The 26,275-nt window shown below is 44.9% G+C and overlaps 1 protein-coding gene across 6 annotated transcripts in view; it reads left to right on the top strand.

The window, feature by feature from the left end:
• The window catches only part of rxraa (retinoid X receptor, alpha a), a 172,749-nt gene that overhangs the window by 102,675 nt on the left and 43,799 nt on the right, over positions 1 to 26,275 (top strand). For 3 of the 6 annotated variants that reach the window (XM_069513415.1, XM_069513412.1, XM_069513416.1), the window contains one exon: positions 1,415 to 1,528. In XM_069513415.1, the coding sequence (XP_069369516.1) occupies positions 1,415 to 1,528 (114 nt within the window). Of the gene's footprint in view, positions 1 to 1,414; positions 1,541 to 26,275 lie in introns of all 6 variants that reach the window. The other 3 variants (XM_069513413.1, XM_069513411.1, XM_069513414.1) reach the window with 1 other exon arrangement.

The raw sequence follows: 26,275 nt of genomic DNA, 5'->3' as shown, positions 1-26,275 counted from the left end.
TCTATAACAACAGCAGCGTTTTTGTGCTCCAAAACAATGTTTAGTTTAATGAGATAGTTAAAATGTCATTTGTTTTATTTAATTCATGATAATAATCAGGATGATCTCAGGCTCTTACTGTGCTCGCTGCTCTTGCTGGTTCAGACTTGCTTCGCCTCGTCGGCCCCTGCTTCATCTGTAACGTTAATCAAAGCTTTGAAGAATGCATCGGGCATGAAACCCCCTTCACCCCACTCCTCTTTTCTCACGCATCCATACGGCTGCACATGCACACATACACACGGCACATACTTATAAGCAAAGAGTATCAGCATCCCAGACAGCTTATCACGGGGAACTAATTCAGTATCCCTTTGCCTGTTTTAAATGTCACTCGCTGAGCTCATCCAGAGTGACATGTTTTTCATGGTGGAAATAAAGGCGTTTTATTGGGCTGAGAACACAGCGACGGGGGGGTGAGGGGGGGTGTGGGGGACCTGCTCTTGATATTTGCTGGAAATCTAAAGGTCCTCGTGAGGAATGAATAAAGTTTGGATTTGCGGAGATCTGCCGATGCCAATGAGATCCGCATGAGCTACCAAGTCAATAAAGACGCTAGTGAATCCTCCACTGACGGAGGGAAGCACAGCGCTCACACAGAAGTTTCCACTCTGGCTGGAGGCTACGGTGTCAATCACGGAATCAAATGCCACACTGCCACTTAAGGTCTGCTTAGGGTTTGTGGTTGTAGAGTTTGGCACGTTTTTCCAATTTAATGATTGATAAATGGTGCATTTGGTTTCAACTTCCTTCTGTATCTGCTTGCTTTTAACATTCTCCGCAGATGTATCCACTCGCTGTAATTCAAGAAATGTCTCCCAAAATTGCGTCTATTTTTGTCAATCTTGATTTAGTTGTTACTCTTCTTTTTCTGAATGATGTCAGCGGCTTGTGAGCGCTGGTCCGGAGGGGGTGCAGCCCACTCAGTTGCTTCATTGTGCCGGATAATGACTTCCCTATTGAAAATGACCTCTTTGACCCCAGAGACAGACAGTGAGACGGCCTCGTCCAGACCCTCCAGGCCCTTGGGCCCGATCTGGCATTTTGCAAGCACAGAGCCGCTAACCTCCGTCCCGTGCCCAGCAGCTTTTTGTCTTCCTCACCCCGGCTTTGTTGTGTCCAGTGTCCACAGCTGTCACCCTGGGTACATGAGCGGTGAGGTGGTGTGGGGCCACCGGTGAGGAGGTTGGGGAAAGGGCCCGGTGGCCACAGAGCTTTAAATGTGAGCGGTCGGTCCGATGGTGGCAGAAGCTTCCAGTTTCAGCTGTTACCAGCCCATCAAACTGATGTTGTCGTCCTGGTTATCTGCTTCTATTTTATTTCTAATTTATCATGTTTTCAGTCTGTTTAATTTTTTCCATCTGTGTCTCTGCAGGGTTCCTGAAGCCCCAGTGCTCACTGGCCCCTCCCATGCAGCGAGGTCGCTCAGGCGAGGCTTGTTCCTGCTTCAGTGGCATGTGTCCCCTGCACCAGCGCCGGCCGTCCTCAGGTAACTCTTACTGTATGTACTCGTGCGCCTCACACCTCATTATTTCTTTTGTTAAATGTTGGAATTTATCCTCAGTGAACTACCAGGTGAGAAAGGGACTGGAGATATTACTGACACCAAGACCACCAGTAATATCTAAGATAACATTGTACAGTGAATCTCTCAGGTTGGTGTTGGGTGGTGCGATGTGCGTGCAGACGGGGGGGATTGTGTAGCCCCGGTTAGTTGTGTTGCTGTAATTTACAGAAGCACCATAAAGGCCTCACTTGCGGTAGATGCTAGCTGGATGGCAGCGCACACAACTGAGATGAAGAGTAACTCAGTTCATCACCCTCGGTAACAAACGTGTTGGTGTGTAAAGAGTCAAACACTTGGCATTCCTCTGTTATAAACCCATTTGTGAAGAAATACCTCTTAGCATATTGCTTCTCTTTGGACCGTTCCTCCCTCTCTGCCGTAACTCCCTCTTGTTGCAAGTCTTCCAGCAGCAGGTCTGACATCATGGTTTTGCAATGCACAACTGTCCAAAAAATTATTCGGACAATTTGGAATCAGTCCTCGGTCGGATCCTGGTCTCAACTCCCATCCATATTTAGTTTTTACTGTATATTCGTAACAAGATAGTGGGTGAATGCACAGAAGAGACTTTCAACATCTAAAACACGATCTCATATAATTTAATTTAATCTGCTTTCAAGACTCGTAGATGTATAGATGTGGTTTGATTTGGTGTAATTAAAATGAAGTGTTATCATAATAAGCTTTAACAGTTTTTTTTTTTCCTTTTAAACAAAGTGCTGCTTGTTTGTTTCGCACACACACCATCGCCTCCGGTCAGAGGTGCGGCTCGGGGGCCGCGTTCAGCCGCTACTTTATGATTAATGGTGTCTTCGCATGTGGAGCCGCGGTGATCGACAAGTTAACAGAGGCGCTCCGAGATCCGCCCCTTCCTCCAAATACCTCTGCACCTTCACGCCCCACCCCCACGCCCCCACCACAGACGAGCAGGTTCTGACTTCAGAGCATGTTCTCGACTGAACCGTCTGGTATGTGGCTAATGAGTAGGGGACCGACCCGCGCGGAGCAATGACGTTTAACAGCGATACATTTATCACTCGGCGCCCAACGGCTCGCTCCTCCCGCGGCGCAGCTGAAGGCGGCCGCCGACTGAGCAGAGCATGACGGCAAGAGAAAGTCAAATAAACACACAAACAGCTCCACCAGAGCAGCTGTTTCAAGTCAGAGTCAGATACTTTTGAATTTGCGTCCTAAGTTCTTCTCAGAACAAGAAAGTTACAGAAGTACGTAGATCTATTCTGACATTTTCAGGTGATTCTAAAAAGATGATCTCTTAAGGAACGTAATGCTTTTACTCTCCTCGATTGAAAGTAATTTCTACTTTGCTTTAAGTGCTGCGAGCTGCATTAGTGGGAGTTGTTCAGTGGATTTAACAATCTATAAGTAAATGTCTTTTTAAATTTTCAGTTAAGTCGGTCTCTCAGTGGTCATGAGGTTTTGTAATCTTGTTTCCAAACAAGGAGAAACAGGTTAAACGTTCAATGAAAGGCTTGTAAATACGAGATGTGCTTAACGCTAACGGAGCAAACAAAGAAATCCAGACTCCTACTAACTAAGATAATGTCGACAATTATACAGTCTGATTAATCTAATTAGCTGATTTTAAAGGGATCTACTCAATCTGCTATTGCGACAGTTTTATTTCTTCTTTGAAAGAAATTAAGCATCCAGCATTTCATTACTGTGAATGAATGTAGGTTTATCTTACTGCATCGACTGCATTTTGATCTGCAACATGTCCCTTGTAAATTCGAGAGTGAAGTGAGAGGTTCCAGACCCAGTCGTGGATATTAATTGTTCTGGCAATGCCAGGTTTTGGCCTGGAGGTCTTTCCACATTTTAAAATAATTCCATTTTATCAGACAATGATACAATCCAGTACGATTACACTGATCAAACCCGTCACTGTGCACTTTTATTTGATTATTTTTCAGGGTCAGAAACAGAAACAGAAGGAACTGAAATGTGAATGTATAACAGAGGAGTAGTAGCAACTGTTCTATTTCATACTGTACAGTCCATGCAGTTTTTGTTTGCATAGACTGGATGATACATAGAACACCCTGTGCAAAGTGACAAGTTCAAAGCAGGACACTGAGCCTGAAAATGCTGCAGGGCCATATTTCCCATCAGCCCCGGCAGTCTGACATAACTGGTGAAACAACAACTCATACTTTATATTTGTTTTACTCTCGTTAAAGTGTATTCAGTCATCCTAAAGGCAAATATAAAGTTTAAAAATAAGTTTTAATCTCAATAACATTTATTCTGCATTGTTGAAGTGGAGACAATGTTAGACCCTCTTTCACAGGCAAATACTTTTTCATGGACAAGTTTCAGCATGATCAGAGAAGTGCACGGTTTTTCCACCAACCTCACCCCCATCTTTGTATTTTTAAGACGTTTCTTGATTGATTGCAGCATTTTTTTCACAGTTACACCCGGCAGGAAAGGTGGGCATGTTCCCAGAACAATTAGGAGCATCTGGATTTAACGTAAAGTCAGAAGAGTAAAGTTTTTCCTCCTATGTGTTGTGGCTGTAGCACACGAGGATATGACTCGCTCGAGATTATGTTGTCTACCTCAGACTCAGGGGCAAATGTAGTGGAGTGTGGAAAGTGTTGAAAAGTTCGATTTCACTATCTTTTCTTGTTGCTTCTACACGAGCGGAGATATTAAACAAATTCAGCAGAGCTCCCTGAGCAGCCGAGAGCAGAGTGAGCTGTAGAAAGTGAACCGTTAGCAGCAGAGGGTGGACAGGCTGCAGTTTTTTAAACTTTATAGACCCTGTAATAATCATGGGTCTAATTATGGAACGTGTTACTATAAATCCACCAGTGTCCCCAGATTGTGTGATTGTCCTCCAATCTTGGCGTTCCAGCTGCCCGACTACGGCCACAATGACAAGCTGCTGTGGGAGGCGCGAGGCGTGTAGCGGTGACCAAGCAGGAGGTTTTCTGGGAAGGCTTGTGAGCCTCGCCCGGGGAGACGTATTCAGCAGTGATCTGCTGAACTCCGGGCTGCGGACTGATGTGGCCGGGCTCCGGTTTCAGTGGTTTTACATTGTTTGGGCTTTTCAAAAACAAACTTTTACTGGAATGGGACCGTGAGAAACACGGTGTTTCGGGACCTCACTTTTCCGCAGGATTATTTCAAAAAAGCGCCAAATCATTTTCGCGTTTTTATATCAGAAAAAGGGAGGCATGATGGGAAAACGTTTTCCTCCTTTTTTGGGGGGGCAGGGGGGGGGGATTGTGGTGTATGAGGTGAGAGAGAGGGAAAGCGTAAGAGAGAGGACGGCATTGAAAACAGGGCTTTTTGAAAAGGCCCTCACAATGCAGGCCTTGTGCTGTGATTTGGTCTGTCCTCACCGAGCTGAGCAGAGGAATGGAAAAGATTATCCGCAGGAATGTCTGGGGTGCCCTCAAACGGAGCGGACCGCGTGACTGGCCAATGGGAGCGAGGCCTGCAGAGCGGCGGGCTAATTTTTTCCTGATGAACTCAGCCGCCTGCTCCACAATGCAGTCTGATTGCCAGTGCTGAACTCACATATGGTCCGTGTTTGGAGGGTCCAAATGACAGGACCAATTCTGCCTGGAGAGAAAAGGGGGTGGGGTTGCTGGATGTAGATGATTGTGACTGGTTCCCCTTCTCTTTTATTTCATTAGCTTTGGATGAGGCTCACTGACGCACCGGTTATAAAACTAACATGATATCACCGCTCCGTCCTCTGTGTTACCTGCTTCCATTTACACACCAGGTGTATTGTTTGCATATCTTTATTGGTGGTGTTTTGTTTAAGTAAGTAGCAATTACGCTGAAAGCCAAGCCACATTAGTGTTCATGGCAGTCCCACTTCATTACGCGGCCTCAGAATTATCTCATTGCCTCACAAATCCTGCCAATTAATTTGGAGCTCATTTACTATTCAGAGGACTTGGATAGAGGCTCAATTGCCCCTCCACCTAAACTCAGGCCAGAGTAAACTGCATTGAAACGCAAGCTTTTCATCTCTGTGCCTGGGATGTGTGTGTGAATACACGCTCATTGTTTTTCCATGAAGCGACTTTTTGCTGCAGCATGGCAGTAAAATGTCATGTGGCTGGGTTCTGCAGGGAAGCAGCATGTGTTTGTAGACCTTGTGGTCGCACAGCGGGGTCTGAGACGAGAGGTTGGGGTGGGGGGGGGAGCAAACAAGGCTAAAGAGAGAGGTTGGGGAGGTTTTGGCAAGTTGAAGTGGCTCCCGGCTCCTCATATTTCCCATCGTGGGGTCCTGCAGAGGTGAGGAGGGTCACGGAGAGGGAGCTCGTTAGCCCCAGCGTGCTCCGTGCTCCCCGCACCCCCTGCACTCTAATTGGCTGGCCAGAGTCAGCACTGTCCCTGGCTGCTTCCTAGGTCAGAAACCAGAGGGGCCGAAGGACGCCAAGTCGCGGATTATGGGGCCAGGGCCCCATTCATCATTTCAAACACACATACACACATTTTAACTATGATGTCTCATCTCAAGCAGCAGCTAATATCTGTGTTTTTAATGGTCCGGGGTTTACTCGAGGCCAGAGGACTGGATTTTGTCAAAACTGGGATAGGATCTGCCAAACTCTTCAGTTAATTGGCTTTTGAATTTGGAATTTATATTAAACTTATCAGATACCGTGAGATAGTTTGGCCGCGGCTCCTCAGAACCACACCACTGAGCTGTTCATCTCATTTTTATACTTTGGTTATAAAAATGAAAAAGGGATGAGAAGCAGAAATTCTGTACAATCTAATAAAGTTATATTAGCAAGAGGAGATTTCAGCCCATGTCCCAGGTCCCACATCCATCAACGCAGGAACAATCACAGAGGCTTATTGTTGAAAATGTGCCATTTAATTGAAAACAGATTTGCTGCAGTGCTTTAAAACACATCACATCTGTTGTCTCTTGACGTCAGATGATAATTAAAAAAAAAAAAGAAGAAAAATATGGTTCTGGTCAAATTTTTAAACTGAGACAAATTCTCATGAAATGTAAACGGATCAAATTGAAAACTTAAAAAGGTCAGTTTACATTTTTAAGCAATTTATTTTATTTCTAGTTAATTTATTGCAGCAGCGTTTCATAACAAAACCACAAGTTTTATTAGTGTTGTATAATAAAAGGTCAAAAATAAACCTGCGTTATTATTTTTTTGGTGTCTTGTGACAAGTGGAAAAACCATAAACACAACATCTAAAATTAAACGTGTCACAAAGTCCAAATCTTCAGTCGCTATGTGCAGCACAGCCTCTAACTGACGTTAGTTAAGAACAACTACTTTATTTTTACCTCCATTGTGGAGGTTATGTTTTCGTCTGGTTTGTTTGTTAATTTGCAAAAACTACTAAACCAATTTTCTCTCCGAACACCCTAGTATCATATTCCGTTCATATTGCTGCTATAGTCCCTCTTATCTAAAGGGGATTCACAGAATACTCACAATACATGTCCGTCGCGTCTGAAAATGGAAATCCACCAAACGACGTGGCCCTGCGGTGGCCCGCTGCCACCACAGCCGCTGCTTGGATGCAAATGCAGAGGTGGAGGTCTCTGTGCTGCACGGAGTGATGGCAGCCGTCCACGACAGGTCACTAGAAATCAGAGCAACTAAGCCTTTGATAACTCTCTGAGCCTATAATCCCACGGCAGCACCATCAGAGTGAAATACTATCTCATTGTTGTAGCTCAGACCCGGCACACAGCGAGGCGGGCTGGCAGCCAGGGACATGGGACAGTGCGAGACGTGGTCGTGTCCCCACCATCATGCAGTCATTGTCATCTCCGCAGTGTAATTAAGGGTGGTAGAGTTGAGAGCTGAGAGTTGAAGTTGAATTTTTAAACCGAGCTGAAATCCTCAGAGTCATTATGAATTTAAATTTGGATCATGGCAGCACAAAAGAAAAAGCATTTAAATTTAAATTATCTGGAGTACGGCATATTTGAATGGCTAATAAATATTTTGAGCAGAATACAAATGGATCCATTGTTCTTTTAAAATCAGAAAGGTCTCTTTGTTATTTCAAAACAGAAAACTCGTTCTTTTATTTTTTTTAAATGCATGTTCTATCTTGTCGTTAGTTATATTTAGCTCGTAGATAATATATTCTCTCAGAGGCAGTTTTCACAGATGAGATGAAATTTCATTCTGCCACAGATTCCCGCTCTCCTCGGAGTTGATCCTGACCCCACGAGTGAGGTTTTACAGTACGGGCTCCGCATCTAGAAAAAAAAAAAAAAAAAGAGAAAGCGTGCATTTTTCATTAGCATTAATTAAACATGAATAAGCAAGTTCTCATTCTTCGGGCCCCATGTTTCCTAACATAGAACAGTATGTTAATCACGACGAAAGCACGTTGGGTTCCTCTGGAATATATGGGCAAATTAACGAACGGCATGAATATGAATGAACATGTACGTCTTAACCCAGATACCCCCCCCCCACACACACACACACACACACACACACACACACACACACACACACACTCTGGGTCTGTTATGGTCAGCTGATCGAACCAGAGAGAGAGAGAGAGAGAGAGAGAGAGAGAGAGAGTCGGAGGCTGCAGTGTCACTTCAGTTCTCCCGAAGCCTGATCCCGGGGTCTCATCTCTGTATCAACAAGGCTGAGTAAGTGCTGAGGGACACTTGGCTCCTCCAGCCGCAGATAAACATGGGAGGATGGGGATAGGAAAGAATCGCATGTGTGTCACGCTGGCAGAGGAACAGTTCGGCTGGCTCATGACGCGCTGCCGCACAAATAAACACTGGGAAATGTGTTTCTTCCTGTGCTTAAAAATGCACTGAGATAAATTATTAACATACATTGCACCAAGAGAAACTGTTTAAAAATGACCACATGTGATGAACAGAGCGCAGCGTTAAGATGTTTGACAAACATCGTTTTTTTTTTCAAAGTACGGTGCCTGTTTTGTTTTTCCTGTCGTCACCGCACGATGATGAAGAGTCCGACACGTCTGCATCAAACATCTGGATCGGCCAACAGCAGCAGGGCCAGATATTTGGACAAACACAGACCAACGGAAGAAGCCAATTTTTGTGATTTATTTATCGAGTCTTATTTTTCTTTCCAAACCACGCGTTTCCTTGGTTGTTATGTTTTCGCTTGCAACATCCGAAGCTGCTTTGGTAACAATGAAGAACAACAGCGCAAGAATGCGGGGGTGTTTTTCTTGGCCCTAGAAATCTGTAGTGTCACTTGAACACTGGGTCACAATCTTTAATTATGTGGCAGTAGAAGCTCATTAGTCTTTCTCCTGAAATGTGATCCGTCATAATGTTAGGTCTAATCCCAACACGTCCATCTCCGGCCACTTCTTGTTTGTGCACCGGCCTGTGTGTTAAGCAGGCGGTGAGGGAGGCGAGGTGTCCTTTTAAGAACGGACAAGGAGCTTGTTGCTGTCAGCGGCGGTTCTGGCTGTTCCTCCTCTAACCACGGTCAGTTACCTCCGTCCCCGTCGATGGGAATTTGAAGGGCAACAGCAGCTACAGATCATCAGACTCTGTGTGTCCCCGGAGGACGAGAAGCTGGGGAGAGAGAAAGAGCCAGTGTCAGGGATGCTGGAGGAGAGAGAGAGAGAGATGGGTGAGGAGTGTCTGTATTTTGACGCTAAAGCGATTCGACACGCTTGGCATTATAGCCAGCTTGGTGGCGGAGGGGGGGAGGGAGATGCGACGTAACCAAGCTCTTGATCCGAATGTCACTGGACCCGATCTCGTGAAGGGGAAGGTCAGAAACCTAGCACCTGCCTCCTCAGCTCTCGATGGCCCCGCCCATATGCGTCCACAGAGGGCAAACCAGGAACTGAGGGGTGAGGGGCGGAGGGCAGAGGTTTGAAGAAAGATGTGTGCGACCGTGGTGGTGGTGGTGGGGTGGGGGGTTGCTAACCTCCCAATGTCACATGTCTATCCAGAAACAAGTCCACCCGAGTGCGCTAATGCAGGCCTGTACATGCTGGGATGCGAGAGGTGGAAGTGGGAGGCAACTCCCACATGCTCTCTCCTCAGAGAGCCGCCTCTGGGGGTGCATGGAGAAAGAGAGTGGGGGGGGGGGGTCGGGGGGGTGACGGTAATGCAACAGCTAATGGAAATGTCTTGTCGGGACTGTGTTGGTCTGAGGAGCTGCTGGCCCTTGAGGAGCAGATGTGGCTGCCGTGGCGACACTAAAGCTTTCGTCCCTTTTTCACCAAACAAACGACAACAAATCGAGAAGCAGACAAGTCGTAAAAAGTGGAGATCACAGAGGCTGTTTTTGGGGGAGAAGCGAAGCAGAATTTGGAAGAATGGTTGAGGCCATTTGTCTGTCTGCACCCAAAAACAAAATATATGAAAAAAAAAAGAGGCTGTGAGAAATTAGAATCGTCTTTTAATCCAACTTTGCTCTTGTGCTCCGAGCGCCGGGAAGTTCTGGGGCGTTGGCGGGGGAGTTGTTGCAGAAAGTTGACCTTTAGTGTCTGCCAATGGGGGCGGCTCAGTCAATGGGACTGTTTGATGAAGTCGGGCCTGTGTGAAAGAGAGCACCAAACGCCGTGGGGGCCTCATGTCCACAAGTCCATTACAGTCACTGACATTGAGCTAATTGACTAACGCGGTTGTGCAGCGGCGGCGGCGGTGGTGGCATGACTTTAAAATGAGGATGGTGAAAGGGAGAGTAATATCCAGAGAGTGCAGTGCAGACAGGGAGGGACTGGAGAGGAGACAAAACTCGATGGCTCAGCATCGACATATCTCCGGTGGTTGTTTATCGCAGGGTCTGGCGGTGTGTGGTTCAGTTAGCCAGACCTTTATGAATCACGCTGACAAGATTTCCTGGTTCAGAAAGCTTTGATGTGACTAAAAGGACAGCGTGATGTGCAATACAAAAAGACAAAAACAAGTGAAAAGGACGAACAGAGCGTGTGTGCTGAAGTGAATAATTCGGAAATGTTCTCTTTTTTACAAAAAAATTCAACCTGTAGCATTTTAGTTGGCGAACACGACCAGAACAAGCTATTTGAAGCTGTCACCTTCAGCTCGTTTAGATAGTGGCAGAAAAAAATCTTCCACTAGTTTCTGATTTTCACGGTCGTGTGTGTGCGTCGTCCTCATTTACATTGTCACCTGCCTTGATTGCTTCGCCCTGAGGCTGCGGGAGGATCGCCCAGGGAGGAGTTAATCATTTACGTGACAGTTTTGCTCTAAATATTATGAAACGCGGAGGACGTGGAACATTTAGTCCCTATCTTGTTAATGCTATAGTCCAGTGAAGATCTGCTCTCCCCGGGAAGACAACAGTGTTATCAGGAGCTTAATGCCGGAAAGTAAAGCTGCCACAGGCCTAATGCCTTTGCTTTTTTTTTTTTTTTTTGCAGGAGTCTTTGTGCTCAAATTTGCATGTATGCATATATATACATTTTTACTGTATTTAAAACGCTGCGTGCTCTTCCTCTTTCTGCCAGCTGTGCTTGACAACGCTATAGATTTCACATGTACCACACAGGCGAGAGATTACACCACACACACACATGCACACCGAAAAGACTTGTGTTTGCTCTCTGCTCTGCGATTTTGTTTTCAACCCTCCTGTACACAGAGTTTATCGGGTCGTGATTTTATTGAACCTCTATGTCAAAAAGCAAAACGAGCGGCAGCAGCTGCCTGTAACCCGAGCTGGTAATGAGCATGTATTTGTGTTTATTTTACACCCTCCCTGCCATCTGTTCCATGTATTGTGATACACGCTGGCAGGGCACATGTGTATGAGCCTGATGATTACACAACAGCCGGGTTAGTTGTGCGGTGGCAACATCTCACCCGACACCAACGCGCCGTCGGATCCATTATTCAGATTTCGCTCAGCTCGTACCGAAGCAACACAAGCACACAGACGGTGTCAAGTGTCGAAGGCACATGCAAAAGCAGAAAATTAGAGACAGGGAATTGCTCCACGTGCTTTCATATTTGTTGTTGAAGTGCGCACAGACGCACACACACACACAGACGTGATTAACCGGGGAGCCGAGGCACACGTACAGGAGAGTGTCTGTTCACATCATTATGCTTAATACAACGAGAGAGCGCTGTGTTTTCCTGCCCTCCATCTGTCTGCCAAAGGTCACAGGGCTTAAAAAAAGAGAATTTAGAGCTTATGGAAAAACAAACAAGTCTATTACCAGTGATGGCACCGGAGCTTTATGTGATAATCAAGCATGTGTTGATTCAGCCTCTCACTGCTTGTTCACGTAATCATTATGTGTGAACCCAGCGCATTTGTGTGTGTGTGTGTGTGCGCGGGAGTTCAATCCAAACACAGCCGCGCTGTAGGTTACATAATGATAACAACCTGAAAAGTACATTATTCTCTGAGCGCCATGCAGAGAACATTATTTACGACAAGGCTTTATGGCTGTTATCTGAGTTATCACCTGAGATGTTGATAATATTTGAGGGATGAGATGTTGACTTTGGCCTTTGATGGCTGAGAAAATGACTGATCTATAACCGCAGAATGTTACCTAATGCATAACCGCACTTTCTGCAAGTGGCGTTCATACGGAGGGAGAGCAGAGATCTACCGGATCACTAATGGATCCTTGAAAGTAAAGATCAGGAAAAAAAAATCATGGCATCTAATCGAAAAGATTTGCAGATTATCTTAACTACAGTCATGGTAAATTATTTTTCCCGCTTGTATCAGAGGAAGAGGACACTGACACACCAGAGCAGCACAGAGGATTGTAAAAATAATTCAACTGCCTGCGATGGGCCGTCTGGATTCGTGCTGCCTTGTCTTCTCAGTTGAGGTCCTCCAGTCCCCTCCGGAGGAAAAGTCTGTATTGGACATTATGCAGAACAGTGACACGGCCGTCAGATCAGAAACGTGCTCCCATCAAACATCAAGTATCTAAAAAAAATAAAAAATATGAATCTGACAGATGCCGTGTCTGACACATCAGTGGTAACGTGTGAGGACGAGCAGTCTGTCCTCGGAGCTCTTTCACGAGGACTCGTCACTGATCGGACAGACGGACCAGAAAACTTTTCATTGCACCCAGAATATCCCCCTGGATCCAGCTGCAGGTCTGGATGACATTAACGTCAGACTTCACCATATCAAACTTTTAAAGATACAAGAGCAGGAAGAGATTTTACTGAATGAACAGCGAAAGACCGAGCTCCAACATGGACACTAAAGCTGTTACAACCACAAGACAGAAGAGGAACCTTTTCTTTTACTGGTCTTCAAAGATGCTGTATGAAAGTGACTGTAAACAACATCTTTCATATTTCCTCTCCACCAGAGGCAGAAGATGGCACTAATAAATCCTTCAGGATGTTTTATCTGCTGCTGCACGCACTGTACATCAAACTGCTCTTATATCAGGAATGATGCAAACAGCTTCCTCGGCTCTGTCAGACAAGGAGAAACAAGTGGGACGCTCGTGTGGACTCACTGATGTCATTGCCCTCTTGTTATCTGTAACAATTGTTGTGCTTCAGTTATATTTCAAGATTTAGCTGCACTTACATTAGACGAGGGTTTTTTTTTTCTCTTCTAGACTCATGATTTAGTTTTTAATTAAGTTTCAGTTAAACTGGGGTTCTCAGCAATCTTAATCAAAATGTAGTTCACCCACACACACAGCACAAAAGAAAAGTTAGAACATTTACTTACTGCACCAGACTGTTAAATATTGAGGTCAACTCACAACTACTTTATCTAAATGTTTTAATAAATTGTGCCAATTTCGTTCACATAATTTGTCCTGTTAATTATATATTTGAAAAATATTACTTAAAAACTTGATACTTTTGATACTAAAAATTCCAAACAATAAAAGTTTATGAATTGAATTTTAAACACGGCTGCATACGATGAACATGAACATTTTCTGATAAAGTTAGAAACCAAAAACTCACTTGTAGGACATCAAACTGCTGCTCGAGCCAAATTTTTACCGGACTTTTTTAGTTTCAAGTTTTCATTTTGACGGTGCACTTCATGTATTTAGTTTCAAACAATCCTAAATCAATATTGTGGTGCAGTTTTGAAGTTCCTCTGCATGTTTACTTCCATGTTCTATATCACAGGTCCCTCAGCGCAACAAACCAGGAAGACGCAGGGCCCTGCCTTCCTGTTTACGTGCTGCCGGGAAGCTTAAGGGAAGGCTTCAGAAACGAGGGGGGAAATTAGAATCCCACTCAGTCAGCGTGTATTTACAAACCTCCAATCATACATGACGAGAACACATTTACACAAAACGCTGTTTTATTCATCGACCGCGCAGCAGATAATTACATATCCGAATCTAAGAGCGTCTTCTCTGTGACGTCTGGGTAATGTGACAAGTAATGTGACAACCCGTGAAGTGAGCAGCGGAACTAAGAGGTCGGATTGCGGCTAATGACGCATCACGGGATCTACTGGACCTCGGGTTTTATTTCCATGAAAATCGTCTCTATGCTCGGAGCACATTTCTGAAATTTCCGCAAAATGAATGATCGTGTGTTTCCAGCAAGTTTATTTTAATCAAGCACCAGTTCTGATGGATGCATGCATAATTTCTGGCATTTTCATTTTGATCTAAACTTGTGCACAGGTGGACAGAACAATGCTTTCTGTCTTCTGTCCCCTCCTCCTTGTTCCATCTCTCTGATTCCTCAGTTTCCTCCCTCTCTTCTGTCTCTCTTTCCCTTTTCTTCTCCTCCACGCGATTAGTCCTGGATCAAGTTCCAGCGGATGTACTTCTTGGCCAACTAAGGCGATAAATGCGGTCTACGTGATTTATCCTCACGCCTGTCTTGTTTACACAGTGTGTGCTCGCCTGCGCCCTAAAGGAGCGTTGACCTTTCACACACGGGGCAGCTCACCCTCTTTATCTCGCATCATTGTGCAGCTGACGAGTCAATCGCAGCCGATCGTGTGCGAAGGTTTTGCTGACGATAGCGGAGAAAAACACTCGGGCCTGTGTGTGTGTGTGTGTGTGTGTGGTGGTGATGACGATAAGGGGGGAAAAACTGATGTTTTCCTCCTGTGTCCAAGTAGTTTCATCACCCGTGGAGGACAGGAGGGGGCTCATTTGCCAAAGAGGACGTGTGGTGGAGACAGAGGCCGTGTTGTGCAGCCACTGTTTCATCCATTAACTGCTATGGTGATCTTGTGACCCGTCGCTCCCCAAGGTCAACTCTGGAGGTGAAAGGTCGTCTCTGAAGCTCGTCTCTAATCTGCTCCTCAACTTCGTAGAGTCAAAGGTGTAAACTGGCCCTCTGTTGGCGGGGGACTGGACGTGCAGGGTTCTGAATCAGGCGTTCTGCAACACTGGGTTTTGAAAATCAGATTCTGTGACTCTCCCGTTTCATCCGTTTCACGACTGATGGTTGATGTTAAAGCTGTTTGTTGTGTTTTTGAAATTTCACATCTTCCTATGGCTTAGGGTTTGTTGTTTTTCTCTGTTTTCATTGTTTTAAATTTGATTCGTTTGGGTTTGTGGCTGGAACTGGAACAGGATTTGGACTCTTGCAAAATTGTATAGTGAAAAAAAATGGCACATACCTTCCCCCGAGGCTCAACAATCCCCCGAAGAAACATTTCAATTCACTAGATCCAGATTTCAGTTTGGATCTGCACCCATTTTTTTTTTTTTTTACCAAGATTTTATTCTCTGAGAAATCAAGGAAAATTATGCCGAGATGTAAATCTCCCAATGTTAAAGAAAGAGGAAAATAATTCCTGGATCCAGTGAAGACATTTTCCCACACCACATCCCTCCACCAAGTTTCGTAACAATCTCTCCTGTCCTATTTTTTTTGCGTAATCCTGCTAAATAACCGACTATTAATAAAAACAAAACCTCCTCGGCTTGAGGTAATAAAAATAATAAAACTTTCTGCTTCTCATCTCAGTTATATTCCCCCCCCCACCCCCGCTTGCGCTCGTTTGTGGTTGCGAGCGCCCTGATGCTGCGTTCACTGCACCACCAGGATTGAAACAGGAGTTAATCCGCTCTTATCATGTGATGCCTTCAAGCCTGTCAACCCTCAGGCAGATGACAGCCATTTGACCCGTTGACCCCCCCGGCAGCCCATCCCATTCACCTACTGGAGCTAATCTCCACGTTCATTACGACACTTTTTGTGCTCGACTCATTACAACCACAAGGACGACTTAGACTCTCGTCGGCCTCTTCGCTTTAAAGCGGTGGTGCTGTCTAGCAAGCATGACCTCCTGTCCATGGCCTGGCCATTAGCATACTTGTTCGAGTATGTTTCCTTTTCCTACCATCCTCCCTTCTCTCTCTCTCTCTCTCTCTCACTCTCTCTCTCCCTCTCTTCCTCCCTCGCTCTCTCTTTTCTCCCAGCACCATCCCTGAGGAATGAGAGAAATGGAAAGTGGGGGGAAAAAGAGAGAGAGCTGAGATGGTCTACTGGGGATTGTGGGAACCCACTGATAAAGGCTTGCATCTTAATCCATCCTAAGGCCTGTCTTACGGTGTACTACGAGCTTTTATGTGATCATTAAGAGCGTATGCTCACATGCACGTCCTCATGCACGCATTAGGTATAAGTGTGTGTACGTGGCTTCACGTATTTGATATGTTAATGCTTTTTTTTTCTTTCTGTGCAATCACCGATGCAGGAGTTTAGTGCTTTGAATTTTTTATTTCGAGGCTCTTAGAGATCTTGAGATATCTTCAGTCACAACAGGACGCACGTCTTCACTTTGACAACAAGGCGACTCGGCTGCAGAGTGAGTGCGTAACAACTTGTTTTATGGCTCATGAGTGTATTAAAAGCAGTAATTAATGCACCGCAATTTTCCCTGTAATGCAATGCAGTAGGTAAGCACCCCCCCCCCCCCCGCTCTCTCTCTCTCTCTGACTCTCTCTCTCTCTGAGGTTAGGCCTTCAGCTCCCTCATTCCTCCTCGAGTGTTTGTAGAATTTGGCTCATGTGCGCCAAGGGGGAGGAGAGGAGGGAGGCGCTCATCTTGTTTCAGTGCTTTATGAGTCTGACGCGTACGTCTGTAATTGCGGTTATGGGTGATTAAACTCTCCATGCCCCTCAGGATCCACAGCCAGCTATCAGTCAGCGTCAGGTTGAACCGCGCAGCGCTGCTCTCGGGCGCTGTGATTGGTTCGTCTGAGAGTCTGTCCCTCACACGATGCTGCTGCTGCTGCTGCTGCATGTCATTCTCTACCATATTCCACAGAGGAGCCATGACTCTGAATATTTTGTCTATCGAGTGTTTGATTAATGGTAGAATCTGAGGGTTGACTTCCAGTTTTTAAAATGTCTTTATATCTGAAAAACAAACTGACAGACCCGACAATTATGATCCAGCTACATGACGTTGATCCGAGTAATTGAGATTATATTAGGTCGATCATTCAAGTATTTTGAGAAAAGAAGTCGAGCTTTATTGTTTACAGCTTCTCAAACGCAGCATTTTGCAGTTCTCTTTGTGTTTTTGTGTTTTGTACTTTTGATCAGACACAACATCTTTGCTTCTGAGAGCTTGAAATCAATTTTTTTCTCTTCAGTACTTTTCGACATCATCATTATTATGAAATAACAATCCATGGAGAAACTAAGTTTATTATTGCAGCGGTTGTAAATTTCTTCTTTCAATCGACTCCTCCCTGCTGTTACCTCTGTGTTTCAACCCAATAACCAGGTATCTAGTGATAAAAAGCAAATGAGAGACAGATCATGTTGTTATTGTTCAAGTATAGATCTGTATATATCATGTGTGGGTGGATGTACGTGGGTATTGTATCTGTTGATTGTTTCATGGTTTCTATTGTGGGCAATTTGCTTTCATGCATGCTGTATCCGTACGGTTTGTCTACATGTGTTTGAATCCTATTTATGGCTAAAAACAGGAGGAGGCCATGAGGCCTGGTCTAATTGGGATATTAATCATGTCTGTGTGGGTGGGATATCAGCGTGTTTGTGAAAGATTCATGACTTATCACAAGAGGCAACGTTTGACTGCGGGAGTCCTGTCCTCCCCACCGTCGTGCTCCGACACTCCCGTGGCGAGAGGATGGAGTTTCTCTCGGCTGAAGGCAGATAGGCAGCCAGGCATCCGAGCCTCGGCCTATCGCATGGATTTGAGTCCAAATAAAACACTGCAGCCTGTGTGTGGTAATGAGGAGCTGTTTCTTCATAAGAGTTTATCTGTCAGTGGCCTCTCCCATTAGTTTGCTAACTTGGCTCAGAGTCTCTCCTCTGTTGATGTTTGGATGTTTTGTCTTGCCCCCCACGCAGTGCCCTTGGGGGATGTAGGGAAAAAGAAAGAAATCCCACACCCTCCTTACCCTAAGGACCGCTGCTAGTCATGGATGAAAGATCTCATACATAAGGATGCGAGGTCACGAGGGAAATATAACATGTCAAAGGACAGAAAGACGAGAATATCAAAGAAAAGAGGAGGAAGATCCAGAGAGAAATTAAGAATAAAGACTTGAGAGAGAAATAACTTCTGCTGCAGCGCGTGTGAAGCTCTTGCCGAGACTTGACAGGGGCCAAGTGTCGGGATCAGCCCAGGTCAACTTCACTTCGTATTGTAAAGGGCCGAGTCGAGAGGTTAGAGATTAATGTGCGACAGCCCACGTGGACCTTTAAACAGCTTGAGTACACTGAACTCTTTCAAACTGTCTCACGTCTTTATGGACATTTAGAAGCTCAACATCTGCATCGTCCCACAACATTTTACACGTCGAAACCAACTGTTTAAGTCCAAACAATGAATTCTACCTGGTAACTTTTCAACTGTTTTCCAGAAGCATGTCTACTTTTTTCCGGCTTTATTCTTTTTTCAAGTCTTAAATTTCCCGAAAATCATTAAATCTCTTTTGGGAACAGGCTGAAATGTTTCAGTAATGGCTGGCAGATTGTTTCTTCATTTAGATTAAAGACAAAATGTCCAGTAAGATGTCTCTCAAAACCACAATTAATAAGAACAGTGACAATAATGAACTATACGTCCTCAAGTGGATTTAAGATTTAGCCATTTTTGAACCTTGTAGCCCTCTCGCTCTTTTCAATGGTTAACAAAAAAATCACTTTGTCTATTATCCCCTCAAGACACCGAGCCCTCACCCCCCGATCGTTGTTATCCTTTTAGACTTTTGCTCAATAATGATAATTCCTGACAGTTTTTGGTGTTTTTGAGACTTTTAATCTGCTCACTATTTTCACTGGGCAGAGCTGAACAAAAAAATCCCCCTTAGCTTGGTGGAAAAACCCGAGCTGAAAATCCTTTTGAAAGTCTTGCTGGACAGCGTGTGTTTGTTGGAGAGCTGCCAGTGAAAATGCAAGCGAGGGGAAGTCAGCAGACTGGCTGTCTTCTGTTCACTGTTGTTCAGATTGACTCTGTCAGGCCGGCCTTTGAGGCCCATGATCCAGGTGGTCTGTTCTCTGCGGCGCCCTCTTCCCCCCTCTACCCTCCCCCCCCCCGGCCGCCTCGGCCAACCCGTGCCCGCAAACATGCCCGGCATCAGCGAAGCTTCCTCCCAGAGCGGTGGTGTCTTCTCTCCGCCAATCGCAAGGCTCCGCAGCTATGGGCACATCGGTGTGAGCCAATGAACAACACCTGTTTCTCTCAAGCGTGGCTCTCAGTGCCAATCATAACACCCACTTTATTTGGCCTCTGTCGTGGAGCCAATCCCAACATGTAATTCATGGGCATCCAGGCAATGAGAGGCACAGGCAAAAAGAAATATGCTTTTTTACCTCTCGGGAACGAACCTTCCAGAAAATGACTTTCCCAGCACAAATGTCACAGCAAATGTGCGTTGCATCATTGCATCATCGGAAAAAAGTTCCTTGCAGCACAGCACCTTTATGATAGGACTGAGGGATCATTGTTTAACGGTGGAATTACTCATTCTGTCGCCTTTTAAAAAGTGGGAAAGCTTTGCCCGCTCGCATGTACAAACGAGAACTGTGGACACGGTCACCTTCTTTTAACTTTTTAATTTTTCCTCAAATGGAAATCGGGTCAAAAACGGGCTCCAATTGTAGGAACAACTTTAAAAGTTGGATCTTCAAGACCCATGGAGAAACTGTAAAGATTTCATTTTAACGTCTTGCTTTAAGAAGATAAAAATATCTTACACACTTTTTGAATCAAGCTTCTCTGAAGTAATATTCTTCCTGTGGCTCTTCAGTCGTATCCAGAGATTACAAAAGAGGTCGCCGCAGTTGGTGCTTCTGTTGAACTCCCAACTCCTGGAGATGGATCGACTCCCCGGTGTTTGTGTTTTGTTTGTGCTGTCTAAACACACATGTTGGTTGTCACGTCCCCGGCAGAAACCAATGGGCTCGATAAGGAAGGAGAACATAAACATGGGTGAAGACGCGAAGAAGGGTGAGGGAGACGGAGAGGAGGGAGACAGAGAGGGAGACAGACAGCGGAGCCGGGGGAAGCTGATGCAGGTATCTGCAGAGAGAGAGAGGAAAGAGAGCTGGCAGCACTCTCGCCAGCGTGTCTTCCCAGGACATGAAAGACTCGCTGCTCCGAACTGGGATTATCCTCCACCTCTGGGGAGACCCTCTGATGAGCAGAGGAGGCAGGAGGAAAGATGTGGAAAGAAATTGAAGGAAACAGGGACAGAGGAGAGGGAGGATGGGGGGAAAATTAAATGTGAGAGCAGGAGAACCAGGGAGAGATAAAGAGACACGCATCCATAGGCTCTCATCCACATGGATGCCAGCTCCACTTAAGGGTCTGCTGATGCTCACGGTGCTGCGCTCCACTACCTTTGACTGTTTTTTATTTTATTCCTCAAAAGACCCCCTGAAGAGTGACCCACGCTGGTAATTCACCAGAATGCAATGTCCTTGTTTGAACTGACGCCTTGCTGAACATCACCTCTGCAGACTCAGACAGTTTAATCCGTCATGATCTTCTGCTCTTAAACAGAAAGCACAGCAGATATACGCTTTAAAACAAATCCAATATTGATATCTATTTTTTTTATCCTAGTGCCATCATGTGCCCTTTTTGTTTTGTTTCAAGATAGATCCAGAAAGTTGTTGATCACAGCTGATGTGTTATTTAAATAGAGCTGAAGCAAGCGGGTGATTAGCGATAACGAAATAAAGAGAACGATAATCAAGTGATTGATTTTTTCAACCAAATGTTGCATTTTCCTTTTTTGTGAGGCTTCGCTTCTTTTCCCCGTTTTGCATCATCGTAGATTAGATTTGCATCTGCAGGTTTTGCATCATCCTGTTGGAAGAAAATCTGACGTTTATAACTTTTATTTTGGATTTTACTCATTTGATTTTGGCAGCGTGTGATGAAGAACCAATTTGAATCTTGCATTTTTTGACAGAGCGTTCGGTGGATTAAGGTTTTTCGCTGTTGATTTAAGCTGTTTGAGCTCAGTCCATGTGACTTATGTTGCTGATAATGGGCCAAAAGTTAATTGATTTTGTGAGTACTGGACAGATACTGTCTGTGTGCAGCCGCGCAAGAGAAGGGGGCGGGGAGTAGGGGGGGGGCAGGGAGTGGGGGGGGCAGATAAGGTCGGGCCTCATCAGTCAATGCAGCCATATTTTCAAGATTTTGTTTTTCGTTTGTTTGTCTTGGACACGACGTCCCGCGTGCACCGATATGCCGACGTCTCCACCCTGCTGGGTTTGATGTTATTTGTTTGCTGCGAGTCGATGCCCTGATCCAAAGTACACTCCTCCAGTGACAATCACACACACACACACACACTCTTCAGGACATACAACCCCCCTCCTCACCCTCCTTGTATTGAGGCGCGTGTGTTTCCCCCCGGCTCGCTAGGCCTCTTCCTGCAGCACGTACACACATAGTTTCCCATCGTCGCCGACACCCCCCTCCTCCCCCCCCTCTCTCCGACTGGCCCCCGCGATCTCGAGCTTTCGCTGAAAGACTTGCTCTCGCTTTCTTTTCCTCCCTGTTTGAATTTATCTTTCTATGTGTTCATCTATCGATCAATCTGTCTCAGCCCGTCCCTCCCCTTCCCCTTTATCTCAGGCTCGTTCCCCAGAGGGACAAACGAGAAAGGAGGGTGTGTGTGTGTGTGTGTGTGTGTGTGGGGGGGGGGGTCCAACAGAAGGCCGGTAGCCAGAACCCGCTCCATTTGGATTTCATTACAAACAGACCAGCACCTCACAGCCGAGAACAAAAGAATAATAATCAGAGGGGGAAAATGAAAGAGAGAGAGGATGCTTGTAATGTAGTCAATAAATTCCAGCTTCCCACTGATATTATTTCTCTGACCCAGAACCTCAATGTGAACCAGCTTGTTTTGCCTGAACTGACACAAATTAAAACGGATCTGTTGTCTTGAATCACGTATAAACATGTCCATCTCAGCGTCAGAGAGCTGGAACGGGCCATGATGCCGGCTCCACAGAACACACATGCGCACGCGGCAACTCCACTTTTTGGTGTTTTTCCTCGTTTCCTCGATACAAATGGAAGCTGCCAATCAGCCGCTGCCTCTGGACCAGTCATCGAGTGGCAAATTCCTCTTCCCGATGTCACCAGAGGGGAAGGGACAGTTTGTTATTCCTGCTTGGTAATTGGAATAATTAATCTCCGCAGACTGATGGCTTTATCACTAGTGAGTCATAACAAGACACTTAGAGAGTGAGCCGACCGACACACACCTCGTGAATTCATTTCCCATCCACCCCTTCGTCATGAGTGGCTGTTTTTCCTCTTCCTCCTTTTAAATGTCTCCAGGTTGAATAAAAATCATCCTGGTGCTCTGATTAAAAAAAACACATTTACCTTGAATGTGGTGATAATATTAATATGATTGTAATTTTACCCTGACTGATATGGATTCTAAAAGGTTTATATGGGTTAATATATCAAACTAAACTTTATTACAGTTTATTATGAATATCCATAAATAAAAAGAAAAGAATATAAGTTTTTACATCTGTGTACATTTGAAAACGTCAATTCGAATATCCATATGTGGGGTGGACCACACTGCCAGTGTTTTGTTGAGGGGAAGCAGAAATAGTGACGAGTTAAAATGTTATATGTGTGTCATTGATTCCTAATTCATGTTTCTTTAGTGTGTCAAGACCAGACAAGAATAATTTGTCTGCAGAACTTTTCCTGCTCCGATCATCAAACATGTCATGTGTTACTTCTTTTTTTTTTTTATTGAACTTGATCATGAACATTTTCCAAAGCATGTCTTTTTAAATATATTGTTTCCCTCCAACTCTCTACTCGGCTTTTCTTTCTTTTCAGTCCACGATCGTGTTCTGAGACTTGACACTTGTCAACGTAGTGAAAACACAACTGAGGAAAATTAATCAAAAGCATCAGTTTCCTTGCAGCTGCTGTTGTTGAGTTACAGTCTGGTGTTTTGCCGTCATGTTATTATCCCTCTGTGTTTGTGTGTGCATGTATATATGCTCGGCCATGTGCCTCCAAGTGTGCTTTGGCAGTGAATGATCCAGATAAGGGCCTGTGTTATGATTTTCATCTCTGGGTGCAACAAAGGAGGAAGCTTGATGAATCACAGCTTCCTGGCTGCCTTGCATTTCCCCGGTTCTTGGATTATGGAATAGAAGAGTCTCAGATGGGACCACTCAGGACGGTATGCACAATATAGGATTTTTTTTATTTTATTTTACTTTTCCCATCTGTAGTACAAAAAAAAAGAAGCAGCGAACCCATTTACTTAATGCCAGGGGGTCCACACACGGATAATGGGATCAGCAAACTTTGCAGACACCCCAAAGCCTCTATTTTGTCCGACTGAGATTACACAAAAACTCCTGTTGTTATTTAACATCTCGGAGTTTATTAAGTTAGCGCTAAGCTGCCGCGGCTCTGAAAAGGTAATGAATCCTCAAAACGAGTCAAAGAGCGCCGGGTGCAAATGTAATCTTCCTCTTGTGACGGCCGCTCCACAGGCTGCACGCCATCCCTTTGATCAAATGCTATTGTCAGTCGTTGCTCGTGACATAAGCTGCCAACCAGGCTGGCTGTTATTTATTTGTACCTTCTCAGGTGTGTTTTTTTATTCTCTTTGTAGCTGGTGTGTGTTACTCTCTACTTGTTGCTCTTGACGGTTTCAGATGTCCATATTCATTATTTTCAGTGAGCAAAAGGCGCAGGGGTTGAAGTCTTCCGTCGCTGTGACAGATTTCCATCGCTGGGATTCCTCTATGAGATCGGAGAGGTGACACCGAGAGCCCGACGGCTGTGTGACACCATGTGATGCAGAACCCACGGGCTATTTGAAAGAGAAATAGAAAGCTAAAAAAAAACTTTCTGGTCCTGAAAAGAGCAAAAACAAATAAGTTTGAAGTTTGAGAAACAGGTTAAGTTTGATATCAACCAAACATGAGAGTGAAACACAACTATTTACTACATTTGTTATGTATATTTGAGTCTGAAGTGTCGTCCAGGTTAAACAAATTGAATTTCACTTCTCATCCAAGAGGATACAAAGTGTTTGTTTCATATTTGTATGATATAAACGACTTCAAACTAAATATGAATTATCAGAACATTTACAGAAACCTCCTGAGAGCTGCTGCGATACATTCCACGTACTCTCATCCATCGTGTCTTATTTCCAAATCTCAAAGACAGGAAGATTATGGCAACAAGTTTCCATCGAGGACATTTACACCTTACACTTCATCTTGAATAGTTTTATTCCCTTTTTATTTTCTCCAGTTGCTCAACCAGATGTTCGGCCAGTAGGTCCCTCCTGTGATGAGTCGGATACTTTAGACAGAAGTGTTTCCAAGCTGCTACTTCCAGTAACACTTTGTCAGCCTCTGTGCTCAGAAATCCAGCTGGAGCTCCGGCTCCGCAGCTCCGAGGGCGAGAGATGTAATATCACCTCTGAGCTAAAGAGAACAATTAGGCCATATCAGCGGATCACAGCGTTGGCTGTCGGGCCACAGTTTGCAATAGCGCCAGTAATCTGCGGCTTAGCTGGCACCTCGCCACGGCCAGCCGCGGCTCCGTGGCCTCTTCAGACACTTAAGAGTCACCGAGGGCGCTGGTGTGGCCCCGGGAGCTGGCGCCCTCACCCACACGCTATCAAGGAAGTTAAGTGAAATGGGGAGAAATGAAAGAGAGCCTGTGAGAGACAGAAAAGAGGAAAAAGGGAGGTGGGAGGGAAGAATTAAGTCTTTAATGAGGGCAGTTGTTTGAGCAAGAAAAAAGAATCGGGTTATATCAACACACTGCATCAAATGATGGCTGTTAGCAGCCCACCTACTGTGAAGTGATGGGTGGCCTGTTTTGCCTCTTTTCTGCCACTTATCCCACATTTAGTCTCTTTTTTTTTTTTTTTTTTGTAGTTTTAGACTAAACGATCACGGACGCCGGCAGATAGCGGGGTGAACAGTCAAAGGAGGTTCTGGATACTTTTGATTAGCGCCGTCACAGAGTCGAGTTTCAGCTGCTGTCGGGTAATATCTCATCATGACTCGTCACATCGTGGATTTGTGCACTTTTCCCGAATCGCTCACCTTGCTTCGTGTAATTAAAAGTAATGAGACTGAGGGGGAAATCCATGATAACACGGTGCGTTGTTTCCTTCTGTACTGTTTATTAAATTGTGAAAGGATTATTTAAAGACCACGGAGAACAAACGACTAAGAACAAAAACCCTGTTTTCATCAAGGATCCCTCGTGCATTAAATAAGGCTGCGATGTCCTTTGCTCACTCCCACGTCTCAGAGGTGTGGATCAGACGCTGGAATCCGCAAATACTTATTTTCCTGTCGGATCTTCGGTGCATTGTTTGAAGTTTGTTCTGATCCGCAGCTTCGTATATTAAGATGTGAACTATCCATCTAGTGTCAGGTAGTAAAAGGTGGAATATTCTGACAAAACACAGAAGAACTAAGAAGTCACACAAAGGGAAATCAAACTTTGTGCTGGATGGATTGAATTGCACTGATATCCTGGATAATGAAAAATTCACTCATGTTGTGTTTGTTTTTAAAACAAAATTCAACTTAAAATCGATTTATCGAGAAACTGGTTGCAGTTGACGGCCACTCGGAAAGTGTTTAACTCTGCCAAGGTTTAACATCTGATTCCTATCTCGCCATGTGAAAAGATTTCCTGGCAGCGCCCGTTCGTCCAGATCTGCTCCAACGTGTAATGGTTTCATTTTTGACTCATGCTCCACTTCTTAACAAAAAATTCACGGGAATTGGCAAAAACTTTTTTGAGTTATCCTGCAGAGAGTCACACAAACAATCAAACAGCGGTGAAAAGGTAACTGCGGCCACGTCACATGTTGACATTTCATCTGGCCGCACACACACACACACACACACACACACACACACACACACACACACACACACACTCCTCTAGACTACCACTCCCCTATCCATACAATAAACTGAGACTGAGATATTTACTGTTATTCAACTTGTTTATTTTGTGGATGACAGTAGAGACAGTCCCTGATTAATGAACACACACACACACACACACACACACACACACACGTCGGCTTCAGTATTTAATTGTAATGACAGATAGAGAGTGTGACATTAAGCTGATGAGTAATCATCCTCATCGTTGAAACTCGTTTATAAACAAGCACCGAGCGTCGTGAGAGATTGAGCACATCCGCCTGCTGTCGTCATGGTGATATAGAC

Source organism: Paralichthys olivaceus, chromosome 18 (assembly GCF_024713975.1).
Source record: "Paralichthys olivaceus isolate ysfri-2021 chromosome 18, ASM2471397v2, whole genome shotgun sequence".
NCBI lineage: Eukaryota > Metazoa > Chordata > Actinopteri > Pleuronectiformes > Paralichthyidae > Paralichthys > Paralichthys olivaceus.
The sequence above is the reverse complement of the archived record's forward strand: the minus strand, read 5'-3'. Positions and strand labels throughout refer to the sequence as shown.